Source organism: Tupaia chinensis, unplaced genomic scaffold, assembly GCF_000334495.1.
Source record: "Tupaia chinensis unplaced genomic scaffold, TupChi_1.0 Scaffold000330_1, whole genome shotgun sequence".
In the NCBI taxonomy this organism is placed as follows: Eukaryota; Metazoa; Chordata; class Mammalia; order Scandentia; family Tupaiidae; genus Tupaia; species Tupaia belangeri.
In genome coordinates this window covers 2416872-2433328 of record NW_006159824.1, presented here as the reverse complement: position 1 = coordinate 2433328, position 16457 = coordinate 2416872, and the positions used below count along the sequence as shown (strand labels likewise).

General features: G+C 51.5%; 2 protein-coding genes across 8 annotated transcripts in view; one reads left to right on the top strand and one right to left on the bottom strand.

Annotated features, from left to right (window-relative positions):
• SPAG7 (sperm associated antigen 7) overlaps positions 1 to 5505 on the top strand; it is an 8570-nt gene extending 3065 nt beyond the window's left edge. Inside the window, exons 2-8 of one of the 2 annotated variants that reach the window (XM_014589089.1) lie at positions 1148 to 1273; positions 3887 to 3954; positions 4184 to 4272; positions 4401 to 4485; positions 4603 to 4692; positions 4790 to 4946; positions 5049 to 5505. In XM_014589089.1, coding sequence (XP_014444575.1) covers positions 1148 to 1273; positions 3887 to 3954; positions 4184 to 4272; positions 4401 to 4485; positions 4603 to 4692; positions 4790 to 4946; positions 5049 to 5158 — 725 coding nt within the window. In that variant the 3' untranslated portion in view covers positions 5159 to 5505. The remainder of the gene's footprint in view (positions 1 to 1147; positions 1274 to 3886; positions 3955 to 4183; positions 4273 to 4400; positions 4486 to 4602; positions 4693 to 4789; positions 4947 to 5048) is intronic. The other variant, XM_006151868.3, reaches the window with a different exon arrangement.
• A 2166-nt stretch (positions 5506 to 7671) lies between these two features.
• Positions 7672 to 16451, bottom strand: ENO3 (enolase 3). 6 transcript variants are annotated; one of them, XM_027773189.1, is made up of 12 exons: positions 16097 to 16451; positions 12544 to 12633; positions 12181 to 12276; positions 11961 to 12019; positions 11737 to 11806; positions 11220 to 11353; positions 10104 to 10326; positions 9790 to 9987; positions 9384 to 9585; positions 8117 to 8225; positions 7904 to 7962; positions 7672 to 7825 (listed from the first exon to the last, which is right to left on the bottom strand). In XM_027773189.1, exons 2-12 carry the CDS (start codon positions 12626 to 12628, stop codon positions 7756 to 7758), a joined length of 1305 nt encoding a protein of 434 aa, XP_027628990.1. In that variant the 5' UTR covers positions 12629 to 12633; positions 16097 to 16451; the 3' UTR covers positions 7672 to 7755. The 6 variants fall into 6 exon arrangements, with proteins under 6 accessions (XP_027628990.1, XP_027628989.1, XP_014444574.1 ...); XM_027773188.1 differs by lacking the exon at positions 16097 to 16451 and adding an exon at positions 15806 to 16000; XM_014589088.2 differs by lacking the exon at positions 16097 to 16451 and adding an exon at positions 15806 to 16000 and having other exon boundaries at positions 12544 to 12630.
• Between the last annotated feature and the right edge of the window lie 6 nt (positions 16452 to 16457).

Below are 16457 nucleotides of genomic sequence, written 5' to 3'. Positions count from 1 at the left end.
TTTTTTTTTTTTTTTTGGAGAGGTTTTTGCTATAGGGCGTGTGCGCTCTCCAGAAAGACAGAGAGAGACAGAGACAGAAAGCGAGAAATCACCCCCCAGGGGGGATGGCCACGCCACAATCCCCCTCTCCTCCATTCTTCTCTCCGGATCTTGGGCATGCACACACACACGCGCCCAGCATGAGTTTTAAGCCACCAGGTCCGGGATGCAAACCGCAGTTGACTACGTGGGAGTCCAGCGACATAGCCATTACCCTAACTGCTGGTTCCAGTAAGTGATAGCATTTTTAACTCAGGTATGACTTTTTAAAAGCTTTTTGTTATTTTTTAAAAATTATTTTATTTAACTTTATTTTAATTTGACCAGAGAGGGACATAGTGAGGGAGAGGGAAAGTGAGAAAGCGAGCCTCCAGGTCCAGGATTCAAACAATGGTTGGCAATGTGGGAGTCCAGCACCCCCAAACACCATGCCACCTGCCAGTCCCCTAAAAGCTTGTGTTCTTAACCATTATTTTTTCCCTTTGAATGTTTGTTTTGTGTGGATTCTATAGTCTAGTGATGAATACAAGGCTTAGGCTTCGTCTCACTCTCTCTGTCTTCTCTGGCAAGTGCAAGTGCCTTCTGCCAATTAAAAAATTTTGCTATCTGGCACGTGTGCTCGCCAGACAGAGACAGACAGAGAGATAGAAAGCGAGAAATCACCCCCCAGAGGGGATGGCCACGCCGCAATCCCTTCTCCTCCATTCTCCTCTCGGGATCTTGGGCATGCACGCACACGCGCCCGGCGTGAGTTTAAGCCACCGGGTCCAGGACTCGAACCACGGGACTACGTGGGAGTCCAGCGACATAGCCATTACACTAACTGCTGATCCCCCAATTAAAACATTTTAAAAAGCTTATTTATTTCAAGAAAGAGAGAGAGAGAGACAAGCACTGTCAACTGTGATCCCCGCAAACCTCCCCAGCTAGCCAGGATCACAGGCAAATGTGCCTAGTGTGTACAGGTCAACCAAGGAACCTGTGATCTTCCGTACAGAGCCAGCATTTCTAGAACAGTGTGTTGTCACTGTGCCAACCAACTGGCTCAATCCTTTGTTCGTTTGTTTGTGTTTCGTTTAATTGTATTCATTTATTTCTTCCATGAGAGAAAGTCACCTCCAACAGGCTCGCCGAACCACGGTCCAGCCTAAGCCATCCATTATCACGGGCAGTTGTACCCAGAATGTATGGGGAAGTCTTGGGATGCAAACTGGACCTTGTCATGTGAGTCCAGGTGCGATACCACCGTACCACCATCTCACCTCTTAACTATATTTGTATGCCACTTCCTCAGATGTAGAGGAGACCTGGAAACCAGTTAGAGAACAGTGGGCAAGATGGGATGCACAGAGGGTCATCGAGGTCAGAGAGATGCAAGCTCCTGTGTTGTCCAGTCCTGGGGTCCTGACAGATAACTGGATAGGAGATGAACAGGTTCCCTGCCTTCCAGGAGCTCATAATCTGGTGGTGGAGATGAACAAAAAGATACAAAGCCAGATCAGCTGGTGCTTACCTGTACTATACTGAGGATGCTGAGGCAAAAGTGTCAGAAACTCACAGTGTGGGCAACATAGCAAGATCCTGCTTTAGAGCCTGACATGACGCAGGCCTGTAGTCCAACCCTCTCAGGAGGCCAAGGCAGGAGGATCATGACAGTGAGAGCTTGTCTGAAAATACTATGGCCATGTACGCATGGATATGCACATGCACACTAATGGGAAGACAAGAAAAGGTTACAGTAAGTTCGTTCTCAGCACAGACACGGGTATCGGAACCACATGTGCTTAGTGCCCAAGGAAGAAGTAACCGATTCATGACAAGATCCTCAACATTTGCCAGTAGAAGAAAAGCATTCTAAGCAGAAGGAAAAACATGCACAAAGGCGGAGTGACTAGAAAAATGGGAAGAGATTCAGTTCAGCTTAGGGGAGGGGAGAATTCAGATCCTGTAGAGGTGGGCCTTACGGATTTCAAATGGCAGGACCAGCAGTTGGTATCATGGCTATGTCGCTGGACTCCCATATAGTTGACCATGATTCAAGTCCCGGACCTGATAACTTAAACTCTCCCCGGGCGCATATGCATGTGTGCCCAAGATCCCAAGAGGAGAATGAAGGAGAAAGGATTGAAGTGTGGCCATCTCCCCTGGGGGATGATTTCTCTCTTTCTGTCTCTGTGTCTCTCTCTCTCTTTCTGGCGAGCGCACGTACCCTCTAGCAAAAACATCTCAAAAAAAAAAAAAAAAAAGGAAAAAGGATTTCAGATGTCAGGAAAGGAGGAATGGGAGCACTTTAAATAGGACCAGGAATCAGAAGAAGCATGTAATCCCAAATCCCAAGAGGCAAGAAAAATCACATCATGGGTGTTATAAATTAGAGAAAAAAAATCTTATCATTGGGCAGGCATGGAGAGCTTAGGTTAGGAAGGCATCCCTTGTACCAAGTGGTGTGGTAGCTAAGGCCCTGAACTCCCACCTGTCTGACCATGGTTCGAATCCTGGCCCTGGCAGCTTGAAAATCACACTAGGAGTGTGTGCATGTGTGCCCAAAATCCCAGGAGGTGAATGGAGGAAAAGGGACTATGATATGGCTGTTCCCCTTGGGAGAGGGGGATTTCTCACTTTTCCTCTCACTGTGGCAAAAACCAATAAATAACATACTTTTTTATTGAGAGAGATATTTTTGGTATAGAGAGTGTGTGATCACCAGGGAGACAGAGAGAGATGGAGAGAGAGAGAAAGTGAGAAATCACTCTCTGGGGGGATGGCCATGCCACCATCTTTTCTCCATTCACCTCAGGATTTTGGGCACACATGCACACTTGCTCAGCATGAGTTTCAAGTCACCAGGTCCAGGACTCAAACTATGGTTGGCCACGTGGGAGTCTAGAGCCTTAACCACTGTTCCTCCTGCTGGCCCCAACATACATTGTTTAAAAAAAAAAAAAAGAAGAAGAAGAAGAAAAGAAATGCACCCCCTCCTCCAGAGGCAGAGGAGATCTGGTACAGAAGCAGGATCTGAGGAAGGAGAGGGCAATTAAATAAGACCGAAGGGTAGACAGTTCCTTGGCAGCTAACCTTGCACACCTATTCTTCCTAAGGAAAAGGGTGTCAGATTAGCCATTTCAGCTTCGTCTTATCTGTAGAAGTGGGAAGTGGGGGTGTTACTAAATACAGGAAGTTAAATAATTTCCGCTTTCTTATGTATACAATGAGGTGATAAACTCTTTAAGGCCCTAGACTTAGTCTGTTCTCACCTCTCCAGGTGCCTTAGGATTCTTTGTCTTTTGTGGATATTAAGTAAGTGGTCATTAATTGGTTTCCCCGGTGGAGATGGGAAATGAGGTTAAGTGTGATTACAAACTTTGTCACTCCCACTACACTGTGAGCTCTTTAAGTGTCTTAATCATTTTGCTACTCCAGGGCCTAACACAGAGCCAGGTGTATAGCACACATTGATAATGCTTGGTAGATGGCTGGCTCTGTGGTCTGGTGGTTACTGAGCTAGATCCCACAAGACCAATGACACAGTTTGAATCCCAAACCCAGCTGCTTAAGAAACGAGCTGGGTACACCCAAAATCCGCAAAGGAGGGAGAGATGGAAGAGAAGGGACTGTGGAGTGACTGTTCCCCATGGAGGGTGTTTTTCTCCATCTTTCTCTGGCAAGTGCCTGTGCACTCTAGCAGAAAAAAATTAAGAAGAAAAAGAATTAATGCTTAGTAAATAATAATCCTACCTTCATAGGCTGATACCTCCTATGGGACACCAAACTTTCTCGGATGCCTTATGACACCCTCCTCCACCCATGCTTATAGCCCTGGCCTCATGCTGCCAATTCTCACCCACAGAGCAGGCTGCCCGCCTGAAGAAACTACAAGAACAAGAGAAACAACAGAAAGTGGAGTTTCGTAAAAGGGTGAGAACAACTGGAGGGACCAGAGTCAGCCTCAGGATGGGCTTCTTATCAGTTAGAATGGGAAGGTTGAGGACTCAGTTTTGTTGAAAATGTCTTGAAGCCTGACAGCTAGCGACATGGAGGCTGGGCAGGCTGTGGGGTAGTGTAGAAGGCCAGTAGGCCCGTAGGGGAGAGAGAGAGGTTTGGGCAGCGTCACGGTCTCAGTCTTCTTCCTTTTCTCTCTCCCAAGATGGAGAAAGAGGTGTCAGATTTCATCCAAGACAGTGGGCAGATCAAGAAAAAGTTTCAGCCGATGAACAAGATAGAGAGGAGCATACTGTGAGTGTCTCTGGGCTGGGGGAGGCAGGAAGGGGGTGGCTAAGGGGCCATGAAAGGGCCAGCAGGTCTCCTCCCAAGGAGCTTATGGCTCAGCACTTCCCCCTCCACACCTCACTCTCCCTTCCCAGACACGACGTGGTGGAGGTGGCCGGCCTGACATCTTTCTCCTTTGGGGAAGACGATGAGTGTCGCTATGTCATGATCTTCAAAAAGGTAGAAGGCCCAAGTTCTTCACTCTCTCCTTTCCCCTTTTCAGCCCGTTCCCAAGCAGAAAGGAATGAGATTCCACATTTTTATGGACCCCTGCCCCACTCTTCCCTTCTTCCCCAGGAGTTTGCACCCTCAGACGAAGAACTGGACTCCTACCGTCGTGGAGAAGAGTGGGACCCTCAGAAGGCCGAGGAGAAACGGAAGCTGAAGGTGAGCTGTGCTGGTGGTGCTGAGAGCCCTGCAGCCCACGGCCTGGGAGGGGTCAGGGCCAGCCCCTGAGCAGGGGGCCCTGCCTTTGCACCACTAGGAGCTGGCCCAGCGGCAGGAGGAGGAGGCGGCCCAGCGGGGCCCTGTGGAGGTGAGCCCTGCCAGTGACTACAAGGACAAGTACAGCCACCTCATCGGCAAGGGAGCAGCCAAGGATGCGGCCCACATGCTGCAGGCCAACAAGACCTACGGCTGCGGTGAGACAGCAGTGGGGTGGAGGGAGGCCTGGGGGGAAAGTCCAGGCTTAGGGCCATGGGGGCCAAGGCGTAGGGCTCTGAGCCCCCCACCTCTGCCCACAGTGCCTGTGGCCAACAAGAGGGACACACGCTCTATTGAAGAGGCCATGAATGAGATCCGAGCCAAGAAGCGTCTGCGGCAGAGCGGGGAAGAGTTGCCACCTACCTCCTAGGCACCTCACCCAGCTCCTTTGACCCCTGGGGCAGAGCAGGGGGCAGGGAGGGACAGGCTGCTGCTATTTGGACCCATCCTGGAGCCCCCAGTTTTGAACCACCTCCTACCAGCTGTCACTCAGGCTGAGGGGAAGCAGGTGTTCGGTGTATCACTGTTGGAGCGTGGATGTGTGTGAGGTATGCATGTGTGTATCTGTGTGTGTGTGTGTGTGTGTGTGTGTGTGTGTGTGAAAAAGCGTGAATGCACAGGTGGGTATTTAATCTGTATTATTCTCTGTTTTCCTTGGAATTTTCTTCCCCATGGGGCTGGTGTTTCTTTACATTCAATAAACACTGTTTGACCCAGTGTCCTTGTTTTTACACCAAAGGGTGGGTCCTGTTGTCTACTCGCAGAGAAGCGAATAATTTTAGGATGAACAGCATAAAATTGCTTTTGGTGGGGTCAGCAGGTGGCATGGTGGTTGAGGCACTGGACTCCCACAGGGCCGACCATAGTTTGAATTCCCGACTTGGCAGCTTGTTTTCTCACTTTCCTTCCCCCTCTTTCTCTGATGAGCATATGTGTTCTATAGCAAATTTTTAAAAATGATAATAAAATCACATAAATAATTTGTTAAAAAAATTGCTGTGTGTGTAGGTAAAAACGTGGTCAGTACAGGACCAGTAGTTGGCCTAATGGCTATGTCACTCGACTCCCATGTAGTCAACCGTAGTTCAAGTCCTGGACCCAGTAACTTAAACTCATGCCAGGCGCATGTACATGCGTGCCCAAGATCCTGAGAGGAGAATGAAGGAGAAGGGATTGTGGCATGGCCATCCCCCCTGGGGGGTGATTTCTTGCCTTCTGTCTTTCTGGCGAACACACTTGCCCTATACCAAAAACCTCTCAAAAAAAAAAAAAAAAGAAAAAAAAAATGCCAGTAATTGGCACCATAACAGGGAATTATATAGATCTTTTTTTCTAGTTCACTATAGGTCACATGTGCTCGCCAGTGAGAGAGAGACTGAGAAATTACCCCTTGGGGATTTTGGGCACACATGCACATGCATCCAGCATATTTTTCTTTCTTTTTTTTTTTTTAAAGAATTATTTCATTTAACTTTATTTATTTATTTATTTTAATTTGACCAGAGAGGGAGAGAGTGTGAGAGAGAGAAAAGGAAACTGAGAAAGAAAGCTGCCAGGTTTGGGACTCAATCTGTGGTCAGCCATGTGGGAGTCCAGCACTCTTAACCACCACACCAACTGCCGGCCCCATCCAGCATATTTTTCAAGTCATTGGTCCAGGACTTGAACTGTGCATCTAGCTGCCTTAACCACTGTGTCACCAGCTAGCCCACAATAGACATAGATATATAGGTATATCTGTATATATATAGCTTAAATGAGAGAGAGACAAACATCTTAACAGAGTCTCATACAGCCCTCCCAGCCAGTCAGGATCATGGGCACACGTACTCATGCTTGGCCTGTATAGGTCAACCAGTACGCTGAACTACATCTTCAATATGGCTTCCAGCATCGTAGTGCAGTGTGCTGCTGCACCTGGACCAGGTATAGTGTTTTGTTTTGAAGTTTATTTGTTTCTTCTGTGAGAGAAAGAGACAGAACAAGCACCTCAACAGGATCCTCATGCCACCAGCCACCCCCAGTCTCAGCCAGCCCAGATAAGAGCATGGGTAGGCCCTTTGTGCAGACGGAGCCTTGAGGTGTGATCCCTGGACCTCCCCATGTGGATCCAATTCCATTACTGCTGATCCACTGCCTTTCCCCAAGGCAACCGTGTTTCATGAGTGTGAGTGCTGGAGCCAGATGGCCCTATTTTAGATCCCAGCTCTGCTCATTGCTAACTCTTATTTTGGATAAGGTAGGGGGTTTTAGAATTATTTACTTATTTTAATTTTTTTAAAGTTTGCTGCAGGGCATGTGTGCTCACCGGAAAGAGAGAGAAAGTGAGCTGCCAGGTCTAGGGTTTGAAGCACAGTCAGCCACATGGGAGTCTAATGCCTTAACCACCAAACCACGTGCTGGCCCCTGAGGTAAGGTATTTTTAATCCTTTATGGCTCAGCTTCCTCTACACAATGGGCTGGTAATGGTAACCACCTGATAGACTGCTGGACAGGCAGTAGAGGAGATCTGCAGATGCTGTAGCTCTTGTTACCATTGTCACCCCACAGAGCACTCAATGGGACTGCGACCTTTCCTCACAGTGCACTCTGCACACTGTTTACTCCCACTTGGTCCCTGACTCTGGTTCCTTGTTCCATCAGCACCTCTTCAGCTTCATTTCCCTTTGGCACCTGCTTCCCCCAACCTCCCGCCAAAATGTGAACCTCTGTTCTAGGTCCTCCCAGCTTCCTCTCTCAGTCTCTCACTTCCTCTTGTTCCAGCAGGTTACAGGTCTGTTCTCTACCTCCCCTTTCCTGCACCCATTTCTTCACCTCTTGTCTCTTCCTGGTCTAGAGACCGGCATCTCCTTCCTCACTCTTTTCCACAAAAGCACGGCACTGTCTTGGTTGGCACCAGTGTTTATTTCAGGGAGAAGGGCTCGAAGAACTGGGTCTGTCTGGGTGGGCTCTGGGGATTCCATCTTCTTACTTGGCCTTTGGATTACGGAACTTGCGTCCAGCAAAAACGGCCTTGTCTCCAAGAGCCTCCTCAATCCTAGAATGCAGACAAAGTCAGAGCTGCTGCCTCCCAACCCAATAGCCCTCAGCTCCCTGAAGCCCAGGCCCATTATACCTCATAAGTTGGTTGTATTTAGCCAGACGCTCAGAGCGGCAGGGGGCGCCTGTCTTGATCTGAGGAGGAAGAGGGATTTGGAGGGTTGGGTGAGGCTAGAATTGGGGTTGGGCCTGACCCCAGGGTAACAGCCTCTGATGACCAACTAGAGGGCAAGAAGCCAGGGATCCCAAGCAGACTTGATCAGACTGAGGAAAGAGAAGCCATGAGTACCTGTCCTGTGCAGAGTCCCACCACGAGGTCAGCAATGAACGTATCCTCTGTCTCCCCTGAGCGGTGGCTCACCATCACCCCCCAGCCATTAGACTGAGCCAGTTTGCAGCTGGGTAGAGAGGACATTTAATGAGACATTATGGGACCTACTCAGTGGGAAGGCCAGGGGCCGAGTGGGGTGTTTCCCTTCTGTGTTGGACAGTGGGCACTTTTTTTTTTGGAGAGGTTTTTGCTATAGGGCGCGTGTGCTCGCCAGACAGACAGAGAGAGACAGAGAGACAGAAAGCGAGAAATCACCCCCCAGGGGGGATGGTCACGCCGCAATCCCTTCTCCTCCGTTCTCCTCTTGGGATCTTGGGCACGCACGCACACGCGCCTGGCATGAGTTTAAGCCACCGGGTCCGGGACTCGAACCACAGTCGACTACATGGGAGTCCAGCGACATAGCCATTACGCTAACTGCTGGTCCCGACAGTGGGCACTTTTCAGGGAAGGCAAATGACTCTGTTCTTTGGGAGGCAGGAAAGAAGAGAAGACGTGTGTGTTTTTGTTTTGTTTTGTTTTGTTTTACTTTTTAAATTTTTGTCAGAGGGCACACGTGTTTGCCAGGCAGAGGGAGAGAGAGAAGGAAAGCAAGAAGATGGCCCCCCCCATGTGGGGGATAGTTATGCCACAATTTCTTCTCTATTTCTCCTCCTCTTAGAATTTTCTACATGCAGGCCAGCAGGTGGCGTGATGTTCAAGGTGGCTGGACTCCCACATGGCTGACTGCAGTTCAAATCCTGGACCTGGCAGCTTGCTTTCTCACTTTTCTTCTCTCTCTCTGTCTCTCTCTGGTCAACTTCAAAAAATAAAATAATGACAATGAAAAAAATTAAATAATTCTTGAAAAAAAAAAAAGAATTTTGGACATGCACTTGCTTGCACCTGACATGTTTTCCAAGCCATCAGGTATGGGACTTGAGCCACACAGTCGGCCATGTGGGATCCAGGTGCCTTAACTACCACATCACAGACTGAGCCAGATTTCTGATCTTATATTTGGGTTTCTGAGATATTGGTGGGAAGAACTGCAGAATGTGGGAGAGAGGAATAACATGGGTTGGGGATAGAGACATGGCAGGGCCACAGTGGCAAAACTGTGGGGTCCAGAAGATGTGGGTGGGTAGGTGTCAGGACAAAGGTGGACTTGGAGTTAGTAGGCAAGACTGTGGCTGGATCAGGCAGAGGGAGGCTACCATGGGCCCCAGGGTCAGAAGGTACTCACGCCTGGATGGACTCGGTCACTGAGCCAATCTGGTTGACCTTCAGCAGCAGACAGTTGCAGGCTTTCTTCTCAACAGCCTGGGCAATCCTCTTAGGGTTCGTGACAGTGAGGTCATCCCCCACGATCTGGATGTCCACTCCCGAGAGGAACGAGGTCCAAGTGCCCCAATCATCCTGGTCAAACGGGTCCTCGATAGAGACCACTGGTATGGAGTGGGAGCAGAGTCGGGGTTAGAAGTCAAAAGGGGCCTCTTGGAGGGGTGACAAGCGAGGAGAGTTTGGAAAGATTGCAGTAGGGCTGAGGATTAGAAGGACCCGAGTCAGTGGCGAAGCAGGACATTGCGATCAGTGTGGCAGGCAGACACAGGGGACTTGGGCAGGAGCGTTGGTGGGTCTGGGAGACTCACCAGGGTAGTTCTTTATGAAGCTCTTGTACAGCTCCCCGAGCTTCTCGCCAGTGATGTGCCTTGCGGGGTCATCAGGTGACTTGAAATCAAGATCGTACTTCCCATTGCGGTAGAACTCAGATGCCGCCACATCCATGCCAATCACTACCTTGTCCGGGTAACCAGCAGCTTGGATGGCCGTCTTCAGCAGCTCCAGGGCTGGGAGAGGAGCAAAAGAGGATCTGAGACCCCAGTAGCCCTGTCTCTACAGCCTCCCCAACCCCCATGATGGCCTGGAGGAGGGGAGTCCGTCCACCGGGATACTCAGCACTGACCTTCATTGTTCTCCAGGATGTTGGGTGCGAAGCCGCCCTCATCACCCACGTTGGTGGCGTCTTTTCCATACTTGGCCTTGATGACTCCCTTGAGGTGGTGGTAGACCTCGGCGCCAATGCGCATGGCTTCCTTGAAGGAGCTGGCTCCCACGGGCAGAATCATGAACTCCTGCATGGCCAGCTTGTTCCCAGCATGGGAGCCTCCATTGATCACATTGAAGGCCTGGGATAGGGAGACAGTGCTCAGATGTGGCCCAGGGTGGCCTTTTTCCCTTCAAGAAGGGAAGAGGGGTGGCGGCAGAATCCTGGCTTCCCTGCTCATTTGTTGAGTAGTCTAGGATGAGTATTTTTACTCCTCAGAGCCTGTTTCCACATTTTTATGTAATGGGGAAAATATCTACTTCCCTGTAGTATTTTTTGCTGAAAATTAGAGAAGTTTAATGTAGAATTATTTGCAAGTGCCTGGTATGTAATAGCTAACACTTTTATAACATTTATTACATGCCAGGCACTGTTTAAGTGCTTTACAAATAGCTCATTTTCATTCTCAAAGTCCCTCTATTAACTGGGCACTACCAGTATCATTGCCTCCTGTTTTACAAGTAAGAAAACTGAGGCACTGAAACCTTAAATGACTTGCCTAAGTAAGATTACACAAAGTAAATATAGCCAGAATTTGAACCCAGCAGCTTGTCTCTGAAGTCCATGCTCTTACACAATCTTGCTAGTAAGTAACAGTCAATGGCAACATTATGATTGAGATTAAATTCAAAGGGTTCCCATTAAGAGAGCGTTAAATAAGGGCTCTAGAAGATACAAAGAAATGCCAAGATCTTTGCCACCAAGAACCTCTGAATCTGACGCGGGGGTGGGGTGCAGGGTGGAATAAGGTTACAGTTCCTGAGCCTAGGACTGGAATGTGAAGGAACCGGGTTCCAAGACCAGGGAAGGAAACTCAGAGTTTAAGGGAAGGCTAGGATTGTGGAGTAGAGGGAGGGGCTAGACCGCAGCAGGAGAGATTGGATTTCAGGAAAGCGCTTTTTCTGAGCTCAGTCTAAAAGGTGGATTTCCCAGCTGCTTAGGCACCCTTGGCTGGGCAGGGTCAGCCGCACTCACAGGCACTGGGAGGACGAGGTCCGGGTTCCCAGCGAGATCTGCGATGTGTCGGTAGAGTGGGACTCCCTTCTCAGCAGCTCCCGCCTTACACACGGCCAGGGACACGCCCAGGATGGCATTGGCCCCAAACTTGGCTGGAAGGAAGCAATTGGGAAGACAGGGTGAGAACTTCTCCTGCAGGGTTTGGGATTTGAACATCCCCTCTGGCCACTTCAGGAAAAATCCAGAGCTCCAAACCACGGGCCATGAAGCGTTTATTAACAGATCTCTTCCCCAGCGGCCTGAGGAACTCTGAGGAGTTCATACCCTAGGAGATTATGTCAGTCTGTGTCCGCAGCCGGCCCAGGCCTGGCAGAGGGCAGGCATCAGGAAATGCCTGTGGACTGAATAAAAATCCATCCAGCTACAGCGTGCCCTGCACTGCGGGACACAGAAATAACCCTCGCCAGACCTCAGCCCCTGTTGGCGCCACCCCCCAGCACACGCCACCCCTTCCCATTTCTAGCCTTTCACTCACACTTATTCTCGGTCCCATCCAGCTCAATCATGAACTTGTCAACTTTTTCTTGATCCACAACACTTAGTTTCTGGAAGGGTGAGTTTGAGAAGGGGAGGGCAGAGGTCAGATTTCTCAGGAGTCAGGGTGTGGTGAGGGAGGAAGGATGGAGAAATTATTTGGGGGCGAGGTGGCAGGGGTGTGGGGTGGGGTGGGGGGGGAGAGGAGGAGGCCCCAGCACTTGCCTTCTCCAGCAGAGCAGGGCCTAGAGTCTTATTGATGTGCTCCACAGCCTTCAGGACTCCTAGAGGGGCCGCAGGAGAGGAGTTTCAGATCTCCCATCCCATCAGGCCTCTTCCTATGGACCCGAGCCCCTCCCTCGAGAGCTCTGAATTCCAGTCCTCTCCACATTGTTGCCCATGTCCTGAAACCACCCACCCAGGCTCTGCCCTGGTCTTTCCTCACCTTTCCCCAGGTAGCGGGATTTGTCTCCATCTCTTAGTTCCAGAGCTTCATAGATACCTGTGGAAGCTCCGCTGGGCACAGCTGCTCGGAATCGGCCTGGGGCAGGAGGAATTGGAGGATCAGAGTGTCTGTCTCCCCCCCACAACCCCCCAGGGCTGAGGTGCTCTCCTTGAGTCGAGGGATCAGAGACAGTGCAGAGACTGCCACTTCTCTTGGCTACAGAGCCAAGTTGGAAAAGGAGGGCCTGGCAAGAAGTCTGGGGAAGGGGCCCCAGAGAGAGGTGAGAATGTGGCACTGCACTGGAGGCAAAGGCCAGATGGGGCTGGGATCTTCTGGGGCAAACCAATGCAATGGGCCTGTTACCCTTGGCTGTGTGCAGGTCCACCTCCACCGTGGGGTTGCCCCTGGAGTCCAGGATTTCCCGGGCAAAGATTTTCTGCATGGCCATGGCTGCTGGATAAGAGGTGTGAGCGTGGACAGTTGATCCCTCAAGGAACCAAAAATCCCTTGCCCTTTAAGAGTCTTCCCCACCCCAAGAAGGCAGGTGCTAGAGCTAAAAATATCCCACAAAAAGGTCACAGACCAAAGAGGCAGAGGCAGCCCCCTCCCCCACTCAGAAGAGCTCCTATTCCACCCTCCTACCCTAATAATCCAAGGGCCTCTCTTTTTGTGTGTGTGTGCTGTTTTAGACAGTGTCTCAATGTGTCCCAGTCTCCTGCCTCAGCCTTCCGAGTAGCTGGGACTTGGGACAACAGGCAAGTGCAACCACATCCAGTTTTTATGTATTGATTTTAATTTGCTAGAGGGTGCATTTGCTTGCAGGAGGGAGACAGAGAGAGAGAAAGTGAGAAAGCACTCTCCTATGGGAGATGGCCACACAGCAATCCCTTCTGCATCTCACCTCCTTTTACACACACACCCAGTGTGTTTTTCAAGATGCTGGTCCAGGACTCGAACTGCACTGTAGGCCATGAGAGATCTAGACCTTTAGGACCAACAGATGGTGCCATGATTATGTCATTGGACTCCCATGTAGTCAACAGGGTTCGAGTCCCAGATCCAGCAGCTTAAAACTCACACTAGGCACATATGCCTGTGTGCCCAAAAATCCTGAGAGGAGAATGGAGAAGAGACTGTGGCATGGCCATCCTCCTGGGGGCGAGGGTAGTTTCTCACTTTCTCTTTCTCTCTAGCAAATGCACATGCCCTACAGCAAAAATATCTCTTAAAGAGAGAGAGAGAGAGACCTAGCACTTTAACCATCACACCCCTGACTGGTTGTACTTTTTTTAAAATAGGGAGGTAGGATTCAAACTGGCCGGTCAGGGTGGCCTCAGCCCATGAAGCAGTGCCCAGCGTGTGCTCGGCTGCCTGGGCCCTGGGGCTTTTCTTTTATAACTTCTCAATTTCACCCCTCTACAAACTCTGGTTTCCCCCAAAACTGCACTTAGTTTTTTCCCTCAACCCTTCTGGATAACCTGTTTTTCATGGTCTCCTAGTTCTCAAATTCTTTCTGGATCTCATCTCTGGCCCCAAATTCCCTACCTGGCTCCTACTCTGACTACCCTTCTTCACCCATCCCTCCTGCCTCTCCTCACAGCCTCCTTCTCTATCCTTCTGTACTCCCAGCTTGCCCCCTGCTTGTTTGGGCCCTGCCAGTGTTTTTCAAACATTCCCCAGGCCCAAGAGGAAAGAAGCTGAACCCCTTCCGAGCTTCAAGATAGCACCACCTAGACCCTGTACTATCTCCACTCCCCTGCCCCCAAAGGAAAATCCATCAGACCTGGGATGTCTTCTCTGGGGTTTAGATGGAGCTCCAAGTCGATGGCAGCTGGGACAATGTCAGCTCACCCCCTCTCAGGCTGGGCATTTATTCCCGAGCCACCCTGTCCCCCAGCCAGCCACGCCTCTCTCTCCATCCTCCCCCCTCAACACTGGGCTGGCAGCCAAATGCCCACTACAGCCTAAAGCAGAAATCTTTGCCCTGGGCATCTGCCCCGTTCCAAAGGTCAATGTCTACCACCCCACTATATATTTCCTGTCCCCCAATACAAGTCCCTACTTTTAATTTAACTCCTTGGGAGGCATAGGGGAGCCGCTTTATATTGGGGGGTCTCCCAGGATTTCCCCTCCCCAGGATTATATTCCCCTTTTGCAAAGGTTAAAGAGGAAGGAGTGCCCTTTAGGAAAGGCCAGGGGTAACCTGAGCCCTGCAGGGCTGGGGAGGGGGCCTGGAAGAGGGGCTGCAGGATTGACATCCACACATGCTCTGCTCACTTGGCGGGACTCTCTCTTCAGTGGGGGAAGGGACCGATTGGATTCCTTAGATTCCGAGCAAGCTCTGAAGTCTAAAGTTAAGTCCCTCACCCACCACCCAGAAGGTGAGAGGCTCTCACCTCTCAGGGTCCTCATAACCGCCTCTTGGAGCTCCCCCACACTACCCTGTTCTGGCAGCGAGTGGGGTGAGAGAGGAGGCCAGGAGACGAATTTAGATGGGTCTTTTGAGCTGGCGCGACGCCCGACTGATAGCGCTGGGACAGCACTTGTCGCCAGGCGTGGGACTGTCGGTCAAGAGCCCCTTTCCCCCACCGACTGCGGGCGCTTCAGAGAGCAGCCCCAGCCCCATCAATCAATAGTGTTGAATCAGGAGTTTAAAAAAAAAAAATGAATGGACGGGAGGAGGGGGCCCTTCGAGTGCGTCCGAACGCCTGGAGCCGGTCTGGCTGTCTGCTAGCAGCACTGCAGGGAAATGCACCGGGTAACTCTCCTCCTCTTAGCGGGTCTGGGAGGAATGTGGGGTCTACCCCGCGTTCTGCTGCGGCCCTGGCAGCCTGGCTCCGGACCCAGAGGCCCCTCCCCACTCCAGGATCCCTACCCGCACCCCCCCACCCCAGTCTCCCATCTCGGACCTCCCCCCCTTATCTCTGGCGGCTCCCTCCAGGATCTTTCCAGCCTGGGGTTGGGGGTGCACTGCAGGCCAGAGGTCAGGGGATGGCGGGCGGGGAGCGCCGCCACGTGCCCAAGTGCCGCCCCGCCCGAGGGCGCCAGTGACTCAGCCGCGCGGCTGTCGAGGAACGCGGGCTCGGGGGGCGTCGGGGACCCTGGGTCGGGGTGGGGCCAAAGAAAGCGCGAACAAGACAGAAAGGAAGCCCCTGCGCGCCTGAGAGGGGCTGCCTGACCCCGCGCCCCTCCCCCGGGGGACCGGAAGAAGCCAAGCCCCTCAGAGGCGCAGGCTCCAGCTGGTGCTAGTCCATCCAAGGCGGCCATCCCGACCTGCCCGGCCCCTTCCCCGGCGGTGGCGAGCAAACTAATTGCAAATACTTAGCATAACTTTTACTGGAAAAAAAGAAAAAGTCCTATGGGCTCAAAGTAGAAGGGACTTTCCCTTTCTTTAAAAAGTTGTCAATCTTGAATCTTCGGTATTCTTCCGCCTTAAAAAATAGCCCCGCCCGTCTTGTCCCGCCGGCGCCCGCGCTCTGCAGAGAAGGGCCAAGGGGCACAGCCGGTGACCCAGGTTGCTGGCCCGGGACGGGCGGGGCCGGGACGCAGGGTGAGGCCCTCAGCTGGAGCCGTTCCAGAGAAGGGATAACTCCCTGGAGTGGAGATGGGCTTGAAGGAACCCAACCTGTGCGATGCGCGCAGACGCTGGGCACAGAGGCACCGCTGGTGGGTTCCCTGAGCTGTCAGAAAGACCGGGGCATTTTGTCAAGTTCTCTCTCCTCTCTTATTTCTTGAAAAAGCAGAATTAAGAGTGGAGAGGCGGCAGCGCGCTCGCCTTCGCTCCCGCCCCTTCCGCCAGGCAGGAGACACGTCCCTGATCCTCCTTCCTTCCCCGGGAAGGAGGAGTCGTGCCGTTTTAACCCTGGGTTCCCCGAACCCACTTTAATTTGCTAAATTTGCAATTTGCTAAGCCTACTTAGTCCTTTCTCTTTCGTTCCTCCTGTGGCTCAGTCCCGTGCCTTATACCCAGGTCTGGTTTATATTGAGTGCGAGCTAGACCGAGCCCTAACCTTAACCCCTTTCCTGTCCCCTCCCCAGCCATTTACATTGCTTTCCATCGAACTCTGCACATTTTGCAATAGGGGGAGGGATTTTTAAAATTGCATTTGCAAAGTTCGGTCTCTGGGCAAACGAGAGAGGGGGGAGGGAATGGGGAGCAGGCCCCGCCCCTACCGCCCTTTGCAAATAAAAATCTAGGGGGGGGGGAGGAGCAGGAAGTGGCGGTGCGAGGGCTGCTGCACAGCTAGCAGAGCCGCGGTCCGGACGGCAGCGCGGGC